The sequence below is a fragment of the Cetorhinus maximus genome, chromosome 10 (genome assembly GCF_964194155.1).
Source record: "Cetorhinus maximus chromosome 10, sCetMax3.hap1.1, whole genome shotgun sequence".
NCBI lineage: Eukaryota > Metazoa > Chordata > Chondrichthyes > Lamniformes > Cetorhinidae > Cetorhinus > Cetorhinus maximus.
In genome coordinates, this window is record NC_135888.1 from 31,087,450 (window position 1) to 31,099,777 (window position 12,328).

Here is a 12,328-nt window from a genome sequence, read left to right on the forward strand (position 1 = left end):
CACCGCACTCATTTCACAACGGGTATGGCCTCACAGGGATAGTGGACATTTGGCTTCACCATCATCACTGAATTCCCCCAGGTGCAGGGCAACATTGATTCTTTTTTAATTCATTCAGGGGTTGTGGGCTTCGTTGGCTGGGCCATCATTTATTGCCCATCCCTAGTTGCCCTTGAGAAGGTGGTGGTGACGTGCCTTCTTGAACCGCTGCAGTCCATGTGGTGTAGGTACACCCACAATGCTGTTAGGGAGGGAGTTCCAGGATTTTGACAGTGACAGTGAAGGAACGGTGATATATTTCCAAGTCAGGATGTTGAGCGACTTGGAGGGGAACTTCCAGGTGATGATGTTCCCATCTATCTGCTGCCCTTGTCCTTCTAAATGGTAGATTGCACCCATGTAGGTGCATGCAATGTAGGTTGCACCCATGTGGCAAGGCGTCCAGCGACTGCCCACTCAGATTCATCAAGAGGACAGGCTGCCACTCCCTCAACATTCAACTAATCTGCGACCACAACAAGAGCTTCCTTCATGTGTGCACTCACTTTCCTAGCAGCTGCCGTGACTTTCCAACCTTTGACAGTTCAAGCTGCCTCAGATCTTCATTCCAACCTCCAAGGTGAGTGGAGGAATCCCAGGACTCAAGGGATAACCCATGAAGAAATGACTACCCGGCCCTGTGTGAGGCACAGAGGCAATGCAACCAATGGCACCTGCTCACTGAGACAACCATTCAAAGGTCATTGGGCCCCTAAAGGGCCCCTGCCCTCTGATAACCTCCTGCATGGGACTTGGTCATTGTGGTGGTCTGCTGTGCTCTCCACAACATGGCCCTCTAGGAAGGTGTAGATCTTGTGAATGGTGAGGCAGTTGAAGTGGACAGCTCATTTGGGAGGAGCAGGAGGTGAGAGGGGAAAACAACAATAACAACAACTTATATTTATATAGCACCTTTAATATAATGAAACATCCCAAGGGCGTGGAAGAGGGGGTGAAGGGAGATGGCACCGAACAGGATGATGCCCCTGCTGCACAAGATGGCCTCCTCCTCCCACCCTCCAGGAAAAGGACCTCCCTCCTCTCACAGCCTCCAACATTAGATCCAGGTTGGCGTCAGTGAGGCAAAGGGCAACCCTGCACCAGGTACCAGGCCTCTGGTTCTCCTGTAACATCTCGCTTCCCTCTGATACTATGGAAGGCTTTGGCACAATCAGCAGAAATATCCCTTCGGACAACCAGCAGCTTCAGTGATGACTGCCATGGGCAGTCTACTGATTTAGAGCTCATCCCACACTTCAGCTGACCCACCTCCCTTCCTGCCCCCACTGGCTCTGATATGACAGGAAACCTGTATCCATACCATTTAAGGGCTTACCCACAGAAAAATCGTAACTTTAATTGTTTTCCCATTGGAGATGGGTTTCTGACCTGAAGGAAAAAAACAGTTCCTATTTCCCAACTTGTGGTGAATATTCAGCCTGTGTTGTCTGAACCAACAGGACACAATGTAAAGGAGATAGCAGCTTTGTGTGGTGCCAAGGAACCGAAATAGTAATTTAAGGACCACAGATGGATTTCCTAATTGGTGAGATTCTCGAGCATAAACAAACTGATGCTAGGAACACCACACGTCAGAGCAAAAGAAGGGAGCTGGGGAGACGATGTTGTTCATAAAATTAGTCATCTCCTCAGTAATGGGCTATACCAGTTTGATAATTTGTACAGGATTAATTTTACAGCAGTGCTCTTCAACAATCTGAGATTTTGTAAGGATTATGAAAGTATTTTTACTTTGGAAATAGTGAGATTGGAATAAACATTGCAATTTTAAAGCAAATAGTGTATCCAAAAATAAATTATATCCTGCAAAGAAACGTGAAGTAAGATCTCTATGCTGCATATTATTGACATCCACTTGTGTGTTTTATATCTTCAGGGTTTCATGGGCCCACTTGGTCCTCCCGGTCTGTTTGGGCCTGTTGGAATAATGGGAAAAGCAGGCGACCAAGGTCAGAAGGGAGAAAAGGGAGAACCCAGTTTGATGGTGAGAAACCTTTAACTGTTACAACTGAAAGTAAAGTCCTGGGACTTGATCTGCACAGGGCTGTTAAACAATTAAATAGATCATTTCTTCATGTACTTCACCCTCATTGGATTGGTCCATGCTTATGCTTGGCAAAGTACTCCAGTAGTTTGCTGTTGTCTTCTAAAGTATGGCTGACCAGGATACTCTCCTGCTCTTACCAGTTATATTGGAAGGATTTACAGGCTGATAATCAACCTGTTTAACCTGTTTAACCACATCTTGAACACACCTTCCAAGGTGTGAAACGCCTTGCCATCAAGTCCTGAAGTGGGACTTGAACCCAGAGCTCCTGGCCTAGAGGTAGGCACACAAGACTTTGCCACATTGCCACAAGACTTCCCCCTATCCATGCAAGCTATCTCTAAACAGAAAAAATAAAATATGATAACCCTTTTTCCTTGTCTAGCTAGTTCAGAAGTCAAGTTTCCTCTTGGCTCTTATTTTTCCTTCTTCCTGTAAAAGTTAATTTGGTCAAATGTACAGTGATTTTTTTAACCCTATTGAACAAACTCACATTTATTTCTTGCATTTGTTGAGACCTGATTTATATACTACTGTCCCAGACACACCTCAAGATAATAATGTTCACAATGTGTTGCTGTTTAACAGGGCCCTGTAGGTCTGTTTGGCATCACTGGTCTGGTAGGACATCGTGGAGAAGCTGTGAGTAAACCTCAGGACTTCATTTATAGAGAATGTGTATTGTAAATGTAGTCATCCATTTATTTCTGTAGGATACAAGAGTCAAAATGATATTTCACAAATAGGCTTTCACTTTGCATACTTCTTTGCAGGGTGAGCTGGGACAAGTTGGAAGACCTGGGAAAGTTGGGTCTAAAGGAAAGAAGGTACCCATGAAGTATTATTCCTCACATAATTACAGCCATTTAAAACACAATTTCTTTTCAATATACATTCAACATTTCACATACATAGATAGTCTAATCATCAGTGACTTACATTTATTTAGTGCAATTAATATAGCAATCCCATTAGTGGTGTTTACATTTACCTCTCTATGTGCCATTTGTACTGTTTTAAAGCAATCTGCAAATCAGCTATTACAACAGGATAGCAATCAGTTATTCTCATCGCTGAAGATTCAAGGATACAGTAGTTATGAGAATCTTGGGTTATTACAGGAGAAACGCACAAGCTATTTGCTTTGGTGTCTACTTAGTTCTATTGGAATATACTAAATTTTTAGAACCCCAGTCAACCTGCTGTGGCATTATACACAGGGAGTCGAGACTCAGTGCAGTCTTCAAGTCGAGGAGCATCAGAAAGAAGAGGATGATTGAACCAGTTTTGAGTTGGGCTGCAAAATGGGGAGATGGGTTGAGAATAAGGCATGGGAAATCACTTCTCTTTGGGTTGCCAGGTTGGGCGAGTGTGATAGGCATGTGTGGCAGCCTTGACATTGAAAACTCCAATCGCAGTGCCACCTGTAGATATAACTGGTTCCACATCAGTATGCTGGGTTCAATAACGGAGGCTCGATGACCATACAAGTTTTTGATAAAACACTGACTTCATATAGTGATTATAGTACACCATAGATAATAGCTGTAGGGTAAAATATTATCCAATTCTGTGTTCTTTATCTCCTCACTTATTCTATGTTTCTATTACCAGGGTGAATCTGGACCAGTCGGAGTACCTGGACCAATGGGTGACATAGGTCTTGAGGTTGGGAGGAACAGGCACTTTTTGTACTAAAATCATTGTTTTACTCCAATACTTAGTTCACAAAAATGTCCAGTAATGCATTCGCAATGTTTGGAGGGAGTGCTTTTAATTTTTTTTTAAATGAAATACAGAATAATTACAAATTACTGTTGAATTGCCAAATGAAAATTGCACATTTGTGGAAAATCCATGGATTTTGTGCACTGGGCAGAAAACACCTTGGATTCAGAGATGGTACAATGAGTCTTAATTTCAATGAAGTGGAGAGGAAGGTGGTGATGTTGGACAACATAACTTGAGCAGCTATCTTCAAAACATTTGTCACTTTGAAAGATTCCTGCAACATTGCAGAACTTTGTATTGGTTTAAAAAGTCTCAGAAGCACCTAAGGCAATCTTAATGCTGGCTCCTGTACACAAAATTGATTTAGCAATCCAGCTGCTCCTACTCTCCTGCCTGTTTTCCGATATGTTTTCCCACTTCGTTGAAATTAAGATTAATTCCACTCATGTCATCTAAATTATTTCTCCTCTCAGCTCCTTCGGTCTTCCCTTCATTTTACAATCTAAAGCCTTTTACAGCACAGGCTTTTCATCATTGAAACACAATGTCTTAATTTTTATTCACCTTTGCTTCTGGTTGTTTTCAAACCTGCTCATGTCTCGTACTTTGGCTCTTGGATCTGAGCCTAGATTTGTCAATTTTTTAAAAAGCATCAGAAGTGCAGGACAAAGTCTGAAGGGTGCTTTTTCTCACCATTGTCCTCAGGAATGTATATTTCCCTTAGGCACAAAAGTCTGGATAAAAGGAGCGGAGGCCCAGATGGCCTGAGTCCTGCCCCTTGAATGCTACTCCAGGGTTTCTGGCACTCTCCTGAGGTGGGAATGGTGAGGGAGCTCAGCCTTCACATGCAGGGGATGCAGGACAGGCTGAGCGATTCTCTGAGGTGGGAATGATGAGGGAGCTCAGCCTTCACATGCAGGAGATGCAGGACAGGCTGAGCGATTCTCTGAGGTGGGAATGATGAGGGAGCTCAGCCTTCACATGCAGGAGCTGCAGGACAGGCTGAGCGATTCTCTGAGGTGGGAATGGTGAGGGAGCTCAGCCTTCACATGCAGGAGATGCAGGACAGGCTGAGCGATTCTCTGAGGTGGGAAATGGTGTTGCTTCAGTTTCCGGATTGTCTGATGGCTGCGCTCCTCAAGGCATGAATGTTAACAACCATGGAGGACCTGCAGGGTTCTGGGGTGAGGGGGGTAGAATGCCAGGTGAAGAGTGGGCTACCATTTTTAATGCATACAGAATTTTCAAGGGCAGCCAGGATGTCCACCAGCAGCCAGAAAGTGCTGATCCTCCAAGCCTCAAGAAGCAACTGCAGACCTGTGAAGCCTGTAGCTCCCTCTAATTGTTCCTGCCCTTTTCAATGGTAGGGCTGCCCCCATTGCAATTTAAAAGGCTCATCAGAAAGCCTATGGAATGTCAGTGCTAGACAGGAGCAGCAGACTATAGGTGCACTGTTTCTGTCTAGTAAAAATATGGGTGGGGGTTGATGGGCGGCAGAAAACCTCCTGTTAGATTCTGTTGTCGGAAATTAATAGTTTTGTCTCAACTTTGATTTATGGATTATGCTGCGGTGACTGTTTGAGAGGAATAATTACTGACCTGTGGCATAACTTGTCACTTTAGCTGAAAATGAAATGCTGTTTGTTTTTTTTGCTTGGAGACACCACCTGCCCCAGGTGTGTTCGAAGGATAAAGTAGGTCTTCAAAGATTTTTTTTTTTCATATGTGAGTGATCACACTTCAGTTGGGTAACTTGTTTAAAGCTCGTTTCATATTTTATGAAGTGAAGTTGTTTTTCAAAAAAGCGAACCAGATGGATCATTGAAAATACGTCATAAATCTAAAGTATTTTTTTTAAACAAAAACACTAGGGTTTACCCGGTGAGAAAGGAGAAATAGGAGATCGTGGCAATCCTGGACCCATTGTAAGTATTTATTGTTATTAAGAAAGTGAAAATGCATCTAAACTTGAATAGTTGCCAGAGAAGGTCATTTTATTTGAGATTTCAAAACTGATTGTCAGTAAAACATGTAGGGTTGACAATGCCAATTTTGGCCCCAGAATGGAAGGAAAAAAAAGAGTAAACCTTGGAAATGACTGGTACTGGCCGAGCTGGTCTTGTATACCTAAACATGGAACTCCAGTAGCACTGATGCCAATGGTGCTGGTTTTGGACAATTTTGAGCTGGTTTTTCCTTCTGGGTGGTGCTATACTGTCAGCATGCATGCTCGTCAGAGCTCCTGAGTTCAGCCTAAAATTGACCCTCAATTTCAAAAGGATGGCTGAGCCATCTCTAAAACTGAATTTTGGGCTGCATGCTCTTAGGCAAGGAGAGAGGACGGGGTGAATGGGAGAGGGACCAATTGTGGCTAACAGTTGTGGTCAGGATTGCAGTGGAGCCAAGAGCAGCACTCCTGTTCCTTCTAGACCTACACAAATTTAAAATAAAATGACTTTTTTTAATGGACATCACTTGCTCGGCCACAACCTTCCCTGGAAGCCCTCAGAAGATCAGACGCAATGCCTGTTCTGTCAAGGCAGCCAAATTTCCCATGTGGTCCTAAAATAGATAATAGGCCCTCATTATCATACGCATGGGGCCTAATGCCTGTTTGGGTGACTGCCCCAGACCTCTGAAAAATGAGCCGACCCACTTTCCAGTTGGATGATTTTGAGCTGTACTTGGGTGCAGGATGTCGGTCTCCAAAATTGGGGACCAATGTATCCATACAGCAGGCAAAACAAGGCCCAATTCCTACTCTCTAACCGCTTTATGCAACAGAGTTAAACTATTTCATTCTGAAACTCGTACCTTACCAATTATAGGATCAATTCCCAGAAGCAAAAAAAAAGAATAAAAACTGGGAAATAAGAATACTGGTCCAAACTGGTCTTGTATACCTCAAAACTGAACATCAGTAACACTGGAAAATAAGAGTACTGCTCTGAACTGTTTTTTTTTTCCTTCTGGGTTACATCGTCACCTGTTTTTAAGTGAAACTTGTGATTTAACATGGATCTCATAATTTTTAAACATTTGGGACTTGGATTTCAATCCGCCGTTGGGAACCCAACATCCATATCATTTTTGGATCCCCATCTTCACCGCATCTGTGCCGCTAATGCGACCTTATTTTAAGATGCAGATCCCTTAATTGGGCTGGAGGTGAGACCGGCGGCCGACTAGTGGTGTCTGGCACTGCCAGGAGGTGAGAACTTACTCTGGAGTACAATGCTCAGAGGCAGACGGCAGTCATGACTGGGTTTGCCGCTGCCTGCCAGAATGAAGCAGGCAGGAGACCAGAGGACCAGCAGACTCACAGTGCAGGCAAACAGTCAGTGAAAAGGTACTAGACCCACACTGTGTGAATAGCCCTATTTTTTTCCAACATTTTTACTTCAGCGAAAACATCACTTAATGGCTCCCTGCGTTGCTCCTGACAGCTGTGCACCACCATGCACTGGACTGTTTGCTTTTCCTGATCTGCGAATTGAAAATTGCTGTCTTGCGCTCCCCAACCAGTTAGCGAGCTCCTCAAGGAGTATAACAGGCAGTTAAATGGATGCGAGCATGTTGCCAGCTCCCCGCCCCACACCTACATTGAACATAGCAGCACGACAGATGACTGACAGGCCATCTGGGAGCAGCATTTTCGAAGCACACTTGTACCCGAGCTTGCTTCACAGGCAATTGAAAATCAGGCCCAATGACCTGAATGTGAGTATTGGTCTGGACTTAATTGCTAATATGTGAATCATTATACACTTATGTTCAAATTGGAAGTCATAAAACGCTATGGGAAATGGATGTTGTGCTAATATACTGTGCAAAATGATTGCTTCACTTCAATTTCTTACAAGCCTGTTGAGTAAAATTATCTGATGCCAGGGTCAACCAGGTCTTCTGGGAACCAAAGGTTTGCCAGGACCCAAAGGTGAAATTGGACTTCAGGGAATGAAGGGTGAAATAGGCCGTGAGGGAGATCCAGGACCCACAGTAAGTTATTTGCTTTATTATAGGGCAGAGTGTAATCATTTATAGAAATTATTGCAGTGATGGCCTTTTTTATTTAAAACATTTGCTTGGCTTCAGACCTTATTACTTTGGTTAAACTAACATCTTGCTGGAGTGCAATTCCATTCTTTGGGTGTTTAATTGGATTCTGTGGATTCACAATATCTTTTAATTCTTAAGACTGCCAGCAAATCCTTGTTGACTATTTCAATGCTGACCTGTGCCGCTTAATTCAGTGTCTCGTGCTGACTAATGTCTCGTGCTGACTAATGTCTTGTGCTGACTAATTCAGTATCCAGTATCAGTAACACAGTGCGTGTTAACTATTTTTCAAGACTTTACTGCACATGCTTGAAGTTACACTATTAAAGCAATTCAATTGTTGAGCTACTTTTCTTACTGGAATTCCATGGGCAGAATTTTCCCTGAATTGCACTAAGTGCGGTGGGGGATGTGAAAAAAGACATTTTTCCCGCCGGCTGCAATGGCGGGTTTTTGGGCCGTATTGTCCGTTCCTGGTGCATCCGCCTCATTAGTAATACATACATGGGGAACACACCGGATTGCTGGCGGCCAGGCTCGGATTTGCCAGCCACGCTATGAGCTCCGTGCTTCCTTGCTCCGGGCGCCATATTTAAAGCGCAGCCTACTTCATGTCTACAGACTAGGACTGCTCCAGGTGACAGATGACCCCAAAAGCAAAGGAGACTGCCCCAAAATGTAGTGACACCTCTCTGGGGTGCCTGCTGGACACAGTGGAAGCCCACTGTGAACTCACCTCCCTCTGTCTGGGCGAAGACCAGCCACCAAGCTCGCCAATCTAGCATGGGAGGTGGTGGCAGTGGCGGTGGTGGTAAGCGCCAACATCCGCAAAAAGAGGACAACCACCCAGTGCCGCAAGAGGATAAATGATCTTCTCCATTCCACCAGGGTAAGTCGTTCTTCTCATCACTCTCAACTCACACACTCACAACCCATCACACACTCACAAACCCATCACACATCCACAGGGTTTGCATTCACTGCCAGCTCAAGGGACATCACCACTCACTGTCTCACAAACACCCTCATCTCCCCTGCCCATCGTGCCCTCATGCCATCCATGGCACCACTCACTCTACACATGCCAGGCATCCTTCTCATCTGGCCTGGCAGGCATCTTGCTCTCACCATCTGTCTCCACGCAGGATAAGCTAGCCCACAACAAGAGGGAGACATCCCATACTGGGGGAGGATTGTCCAACATCAAGGTCTTCACACCCTTTGAAAACAGACACACACCAATGGAAGATCCGTCACTGCACTCACCCACACCTTCCACCAGCGCAGAGACACACAACTTGTTGGGACCTAGTTCTAGATTAGTCTCTTGGTCACACTCTGGTGTGCACAACTGCACTATCTGATCCACAGCAGGCGGAGGCAGGGAAATCCAAGGGTGCCGACTCTTGGAGGATTGCTGAAGGCCAGGAACCTGCTGAGTCCAAGTCAGATGACGAGCCTCCGGACTCGGTTCTCCCTCAGTTGCTGGAGCTACAAAGACAAGCTCAGGAACATCAGGAAGGGTTGTCCGCTGCACTCTTCAGATTGCAAGGCACGATGGAGGAGTCCGTCCACCTTCAGACTGAGATGACAGCGCTGGCATGCCAACACACCGAGATTAACATTGGTATGATGGTGGCCGCTATGGAGAGCTTGGTCCAGGACATTGGCCCTGCACTGCTGCAGCAGCTGCACTCCATCGCTGAGGCACTTGCAGGCATCCGTCAGGGTCAGCGTGAGAAACACATTCGAGCTGCCCCTTCCTTTCGGGGAGTCAGCCAGGGACCTTCGTGCGCCCATAGGGAGGAGGATCAGCAGGTGCACACCCTGGGGCCATCCACCGAGGTGACTCTGGGAGTGACCAGCCCATCTGAATCCCCTCTTCCTGTGACCCCAGCAGCTCCAAGCTCCACAGGCTGAGGAGGATGCCACTGCCACACAGCAGGACCCCGGATGCAGGCCAGGGCCCTCCATTCTTGGCCCTCCAGAGGACGCCCGTCAAGATCATCACAGGGCCTAGCAGTCAGCAGGCTGCCTCCGCCTCTACTGTGGATGTCGGGGGAGCACCAAGCGGCAGAGTTAGGAAGGTTAAGCAGAGTTAGTTACACAGCATGGGCACGGGTGTTAATCACTTGTCCATAATGTTCATGATTATAAATAAACTCCCAATAAATGTCTCCTTGTCTGTGGCTCCTTGTTCTGATGAGCAGTGTTTGTGCCATTCAGATGTGAAACCTTTGTTACTGCACAAGATGGGGGCACGTATCAATCTTCCCTGTGCAGTGTGTAATCCTTGGAGCTAAGTGTTGGTCCAGCTTCACACTCACTGGACACATTACTGATGCCTGCACCTCGATGGTGCTGGTCATTGCTGCCAGAATGTAGTGGGCAGGCACCACAGAGTTCCGTCATTCTCTCTGTGTGCTCTCAGCACCTTTAATGTGAGGCTGGCCCCCCCATCTCTTCAGCATCTGTGACCAGTGATGCTGTGCTCCTGAAGGGAACAGTTGATAAAGGCTGACAAAGGATCAGGTGCTGTTAAGGTATCACCGCTGCATCTCCATGACATGAGCCCGCTCACAGAGGGTGTGTGTGCTGCCATCAACCAGACAGGTATCAGATATTCACAGATGCAATGTGAGGATGTCAGGAGTGTCCTCACTGCAATTCATCATCATCCTCTAAGAATATTGCAGGTATTAGGGCCTCACGAGCATGCCTACCTCGTCTAGCCAGTGTGATGGCCTCATCACCCTCGTCCCCTTCGACGTCCTCCTTATCAGAGGAGACGTGCAGCTCTTCCATCTCCCCCCCAGCCAGGCCCACCCTTCCCTCCACCACCCCCATTGCAGTGCCATGTTGTGTCGCGTGCAGCAAGCTAGGATGATGCGTGACACCCTGTCGGGACTGTACGGGAGTGCTCCACCAGACCTGCCAGTCACTGGAAAATCATTTTCAAGATGCCGATCTTTTGTTCCACCAAAGTCCGGGCTGTGACATGAGCCTCATTATACCGTCACTCTGCTGCAGTCTGAGGCCGCCGCACAGGCATCATCAGCCACGTGCCCTGTAGGTAGCCCTTGTCCCCAAGGAGCCAACCCTGCAGCCTCTATGGACCCTGGAGGACATCAGGGATCTGAGACCTGCTGAGGATGTAGGTGTTGTGGTCGCTTCCGTGGACCTGCATGATGCATTTGTGATCACACACTAGCTGACCATTTCCCTAGACATGTACAGTCTTTGGCAACACTGGTTCTTGCACATCTGCAGGAATGACAAGCACCATCTATACACCTTGGGTCTAGCGAGGTGCCTATGAGTGATGGCTCGCTGTGGATTTAGCTGCATCCAGAGTAGGCCCTGCCTCCCTGTCATCTTGAGGGTGGTGCTCCTCCATTTGCCAGGTGCTTCCGCCGCACTTTTCTTCTTCTTCTATGCTTCCAGCCTCATTATAATATTCAAACATCCAACCTGCCTCCTAGGAGCAGTTTGACTTCCCGCCCTCCTGCCACCCCCATCGCATGTCTGTTTAAACCGGAAGTGGATGAGTTGGGGTCAGGGTTCAGGATTTATAATTCTTTAACCTTCCAAACCTGACCCAAATCCACCCAGATGCTAGGGTTACAATTTCCCACAAACTATGAGAGAAAAAAAAATCTCTTAAAATTCCCTTCAATTTTTTAACCATGTCTTAAAATGATGCACTCCAGTTACTGAACTGGTTAAAATAGCTTTTCAGGATTTGCTTTGTCAACTCTTCTCAGTGTTGAATACATCTGTTACTTCTCCTAAATTTATTTTCTTTACTGAAACAGGACCAATTTTTCGAGTCCCTCCTCATACCTAAGGCCTCATCCTTCATCCGTCTCAGTAAATCTCTTCCACACCCTCTCCATGGCTTTTGACATTCCTCCTAAGCTAAGCTAACAGCAACAATTTTTCAGAATCAATGCAGTTATTTTATGGTACTTCTCTGCTGAATAATGTTTACTCGCTTGAGTGAAGAACATGACTGGGGGGAGGTTTTGTGGTGCAGTGGTGCAGATCTCTGTCTCTGAGCCACAATTTCCAGGTTGAAGTCCCAGTCCTGGACTTGATGGCCACACAGAAGGTACATTCATAACATGACCAAACAGGTTGATTGACAACCTACAAATCCTTCCAACATACCTATGGCAGGTGGTAAAAGTGGGAGAGGCTCCTGGTCAGCAAGACTTGATGGGGAGTTGGGCCCCTCAAGCTATAGCCTCTGCCTTTAAACAAGCAACCTGTTCAAGTAAAACAAGCTACCGAAAGCAGATATAAGGATTTGCTTTGTCTGCCTTGTGTATCTATAGACTTGGGAAGTCTTCTAAGAGCATGATTGGCTACAAAATTAATTCTGGCGTGTTCAATCCCTTTGATCACATATGCAATCAATTTGATACTAAA

At 46.1% G+C, this 12,328-nt stretch overlaps 1 protein-coding gene across 1 annotated transcript in view; it reads left to right on the forward strand.

Annotated features, from left to right (window-relative positions):
* LOC144685615 (uncharacterized) overlaps positions 1 to 12,328 on the forward strand; it is a 449,474-nt gene that overhangs the window by 392,254 nt on the left and 44,892 nt on the right. The window contains exons 44-49 of the mRNA XM_078550317.1: positions 1,937 to 2,044; positions 2,696 to 2,749; positions 2,881 to 2,934; positions 3,722 to 3,775; positions 5,710 to 5,763; positions 7,730 to 7,837. Of these exons, the coding sequence (XP_078406443.1) occupies positions 1,937 to 2,044; positions 2,696 to 2,749; positions 2,881 to 2,934; positions 3,722 to 3,775; positions 5,710 to 5,763; positions 7,730 to 7,837 (432 nt within the window). The remainder of the gene's footprint in view (positions 1 to 1,936; positions 2,045 to 2,695; positions 2,750 to 2,880; positions 2,935 to 3,721; positions 3,776 to 5,709; positions 5,764 to 7,729; positions 7,838 to 12,328) is intronic.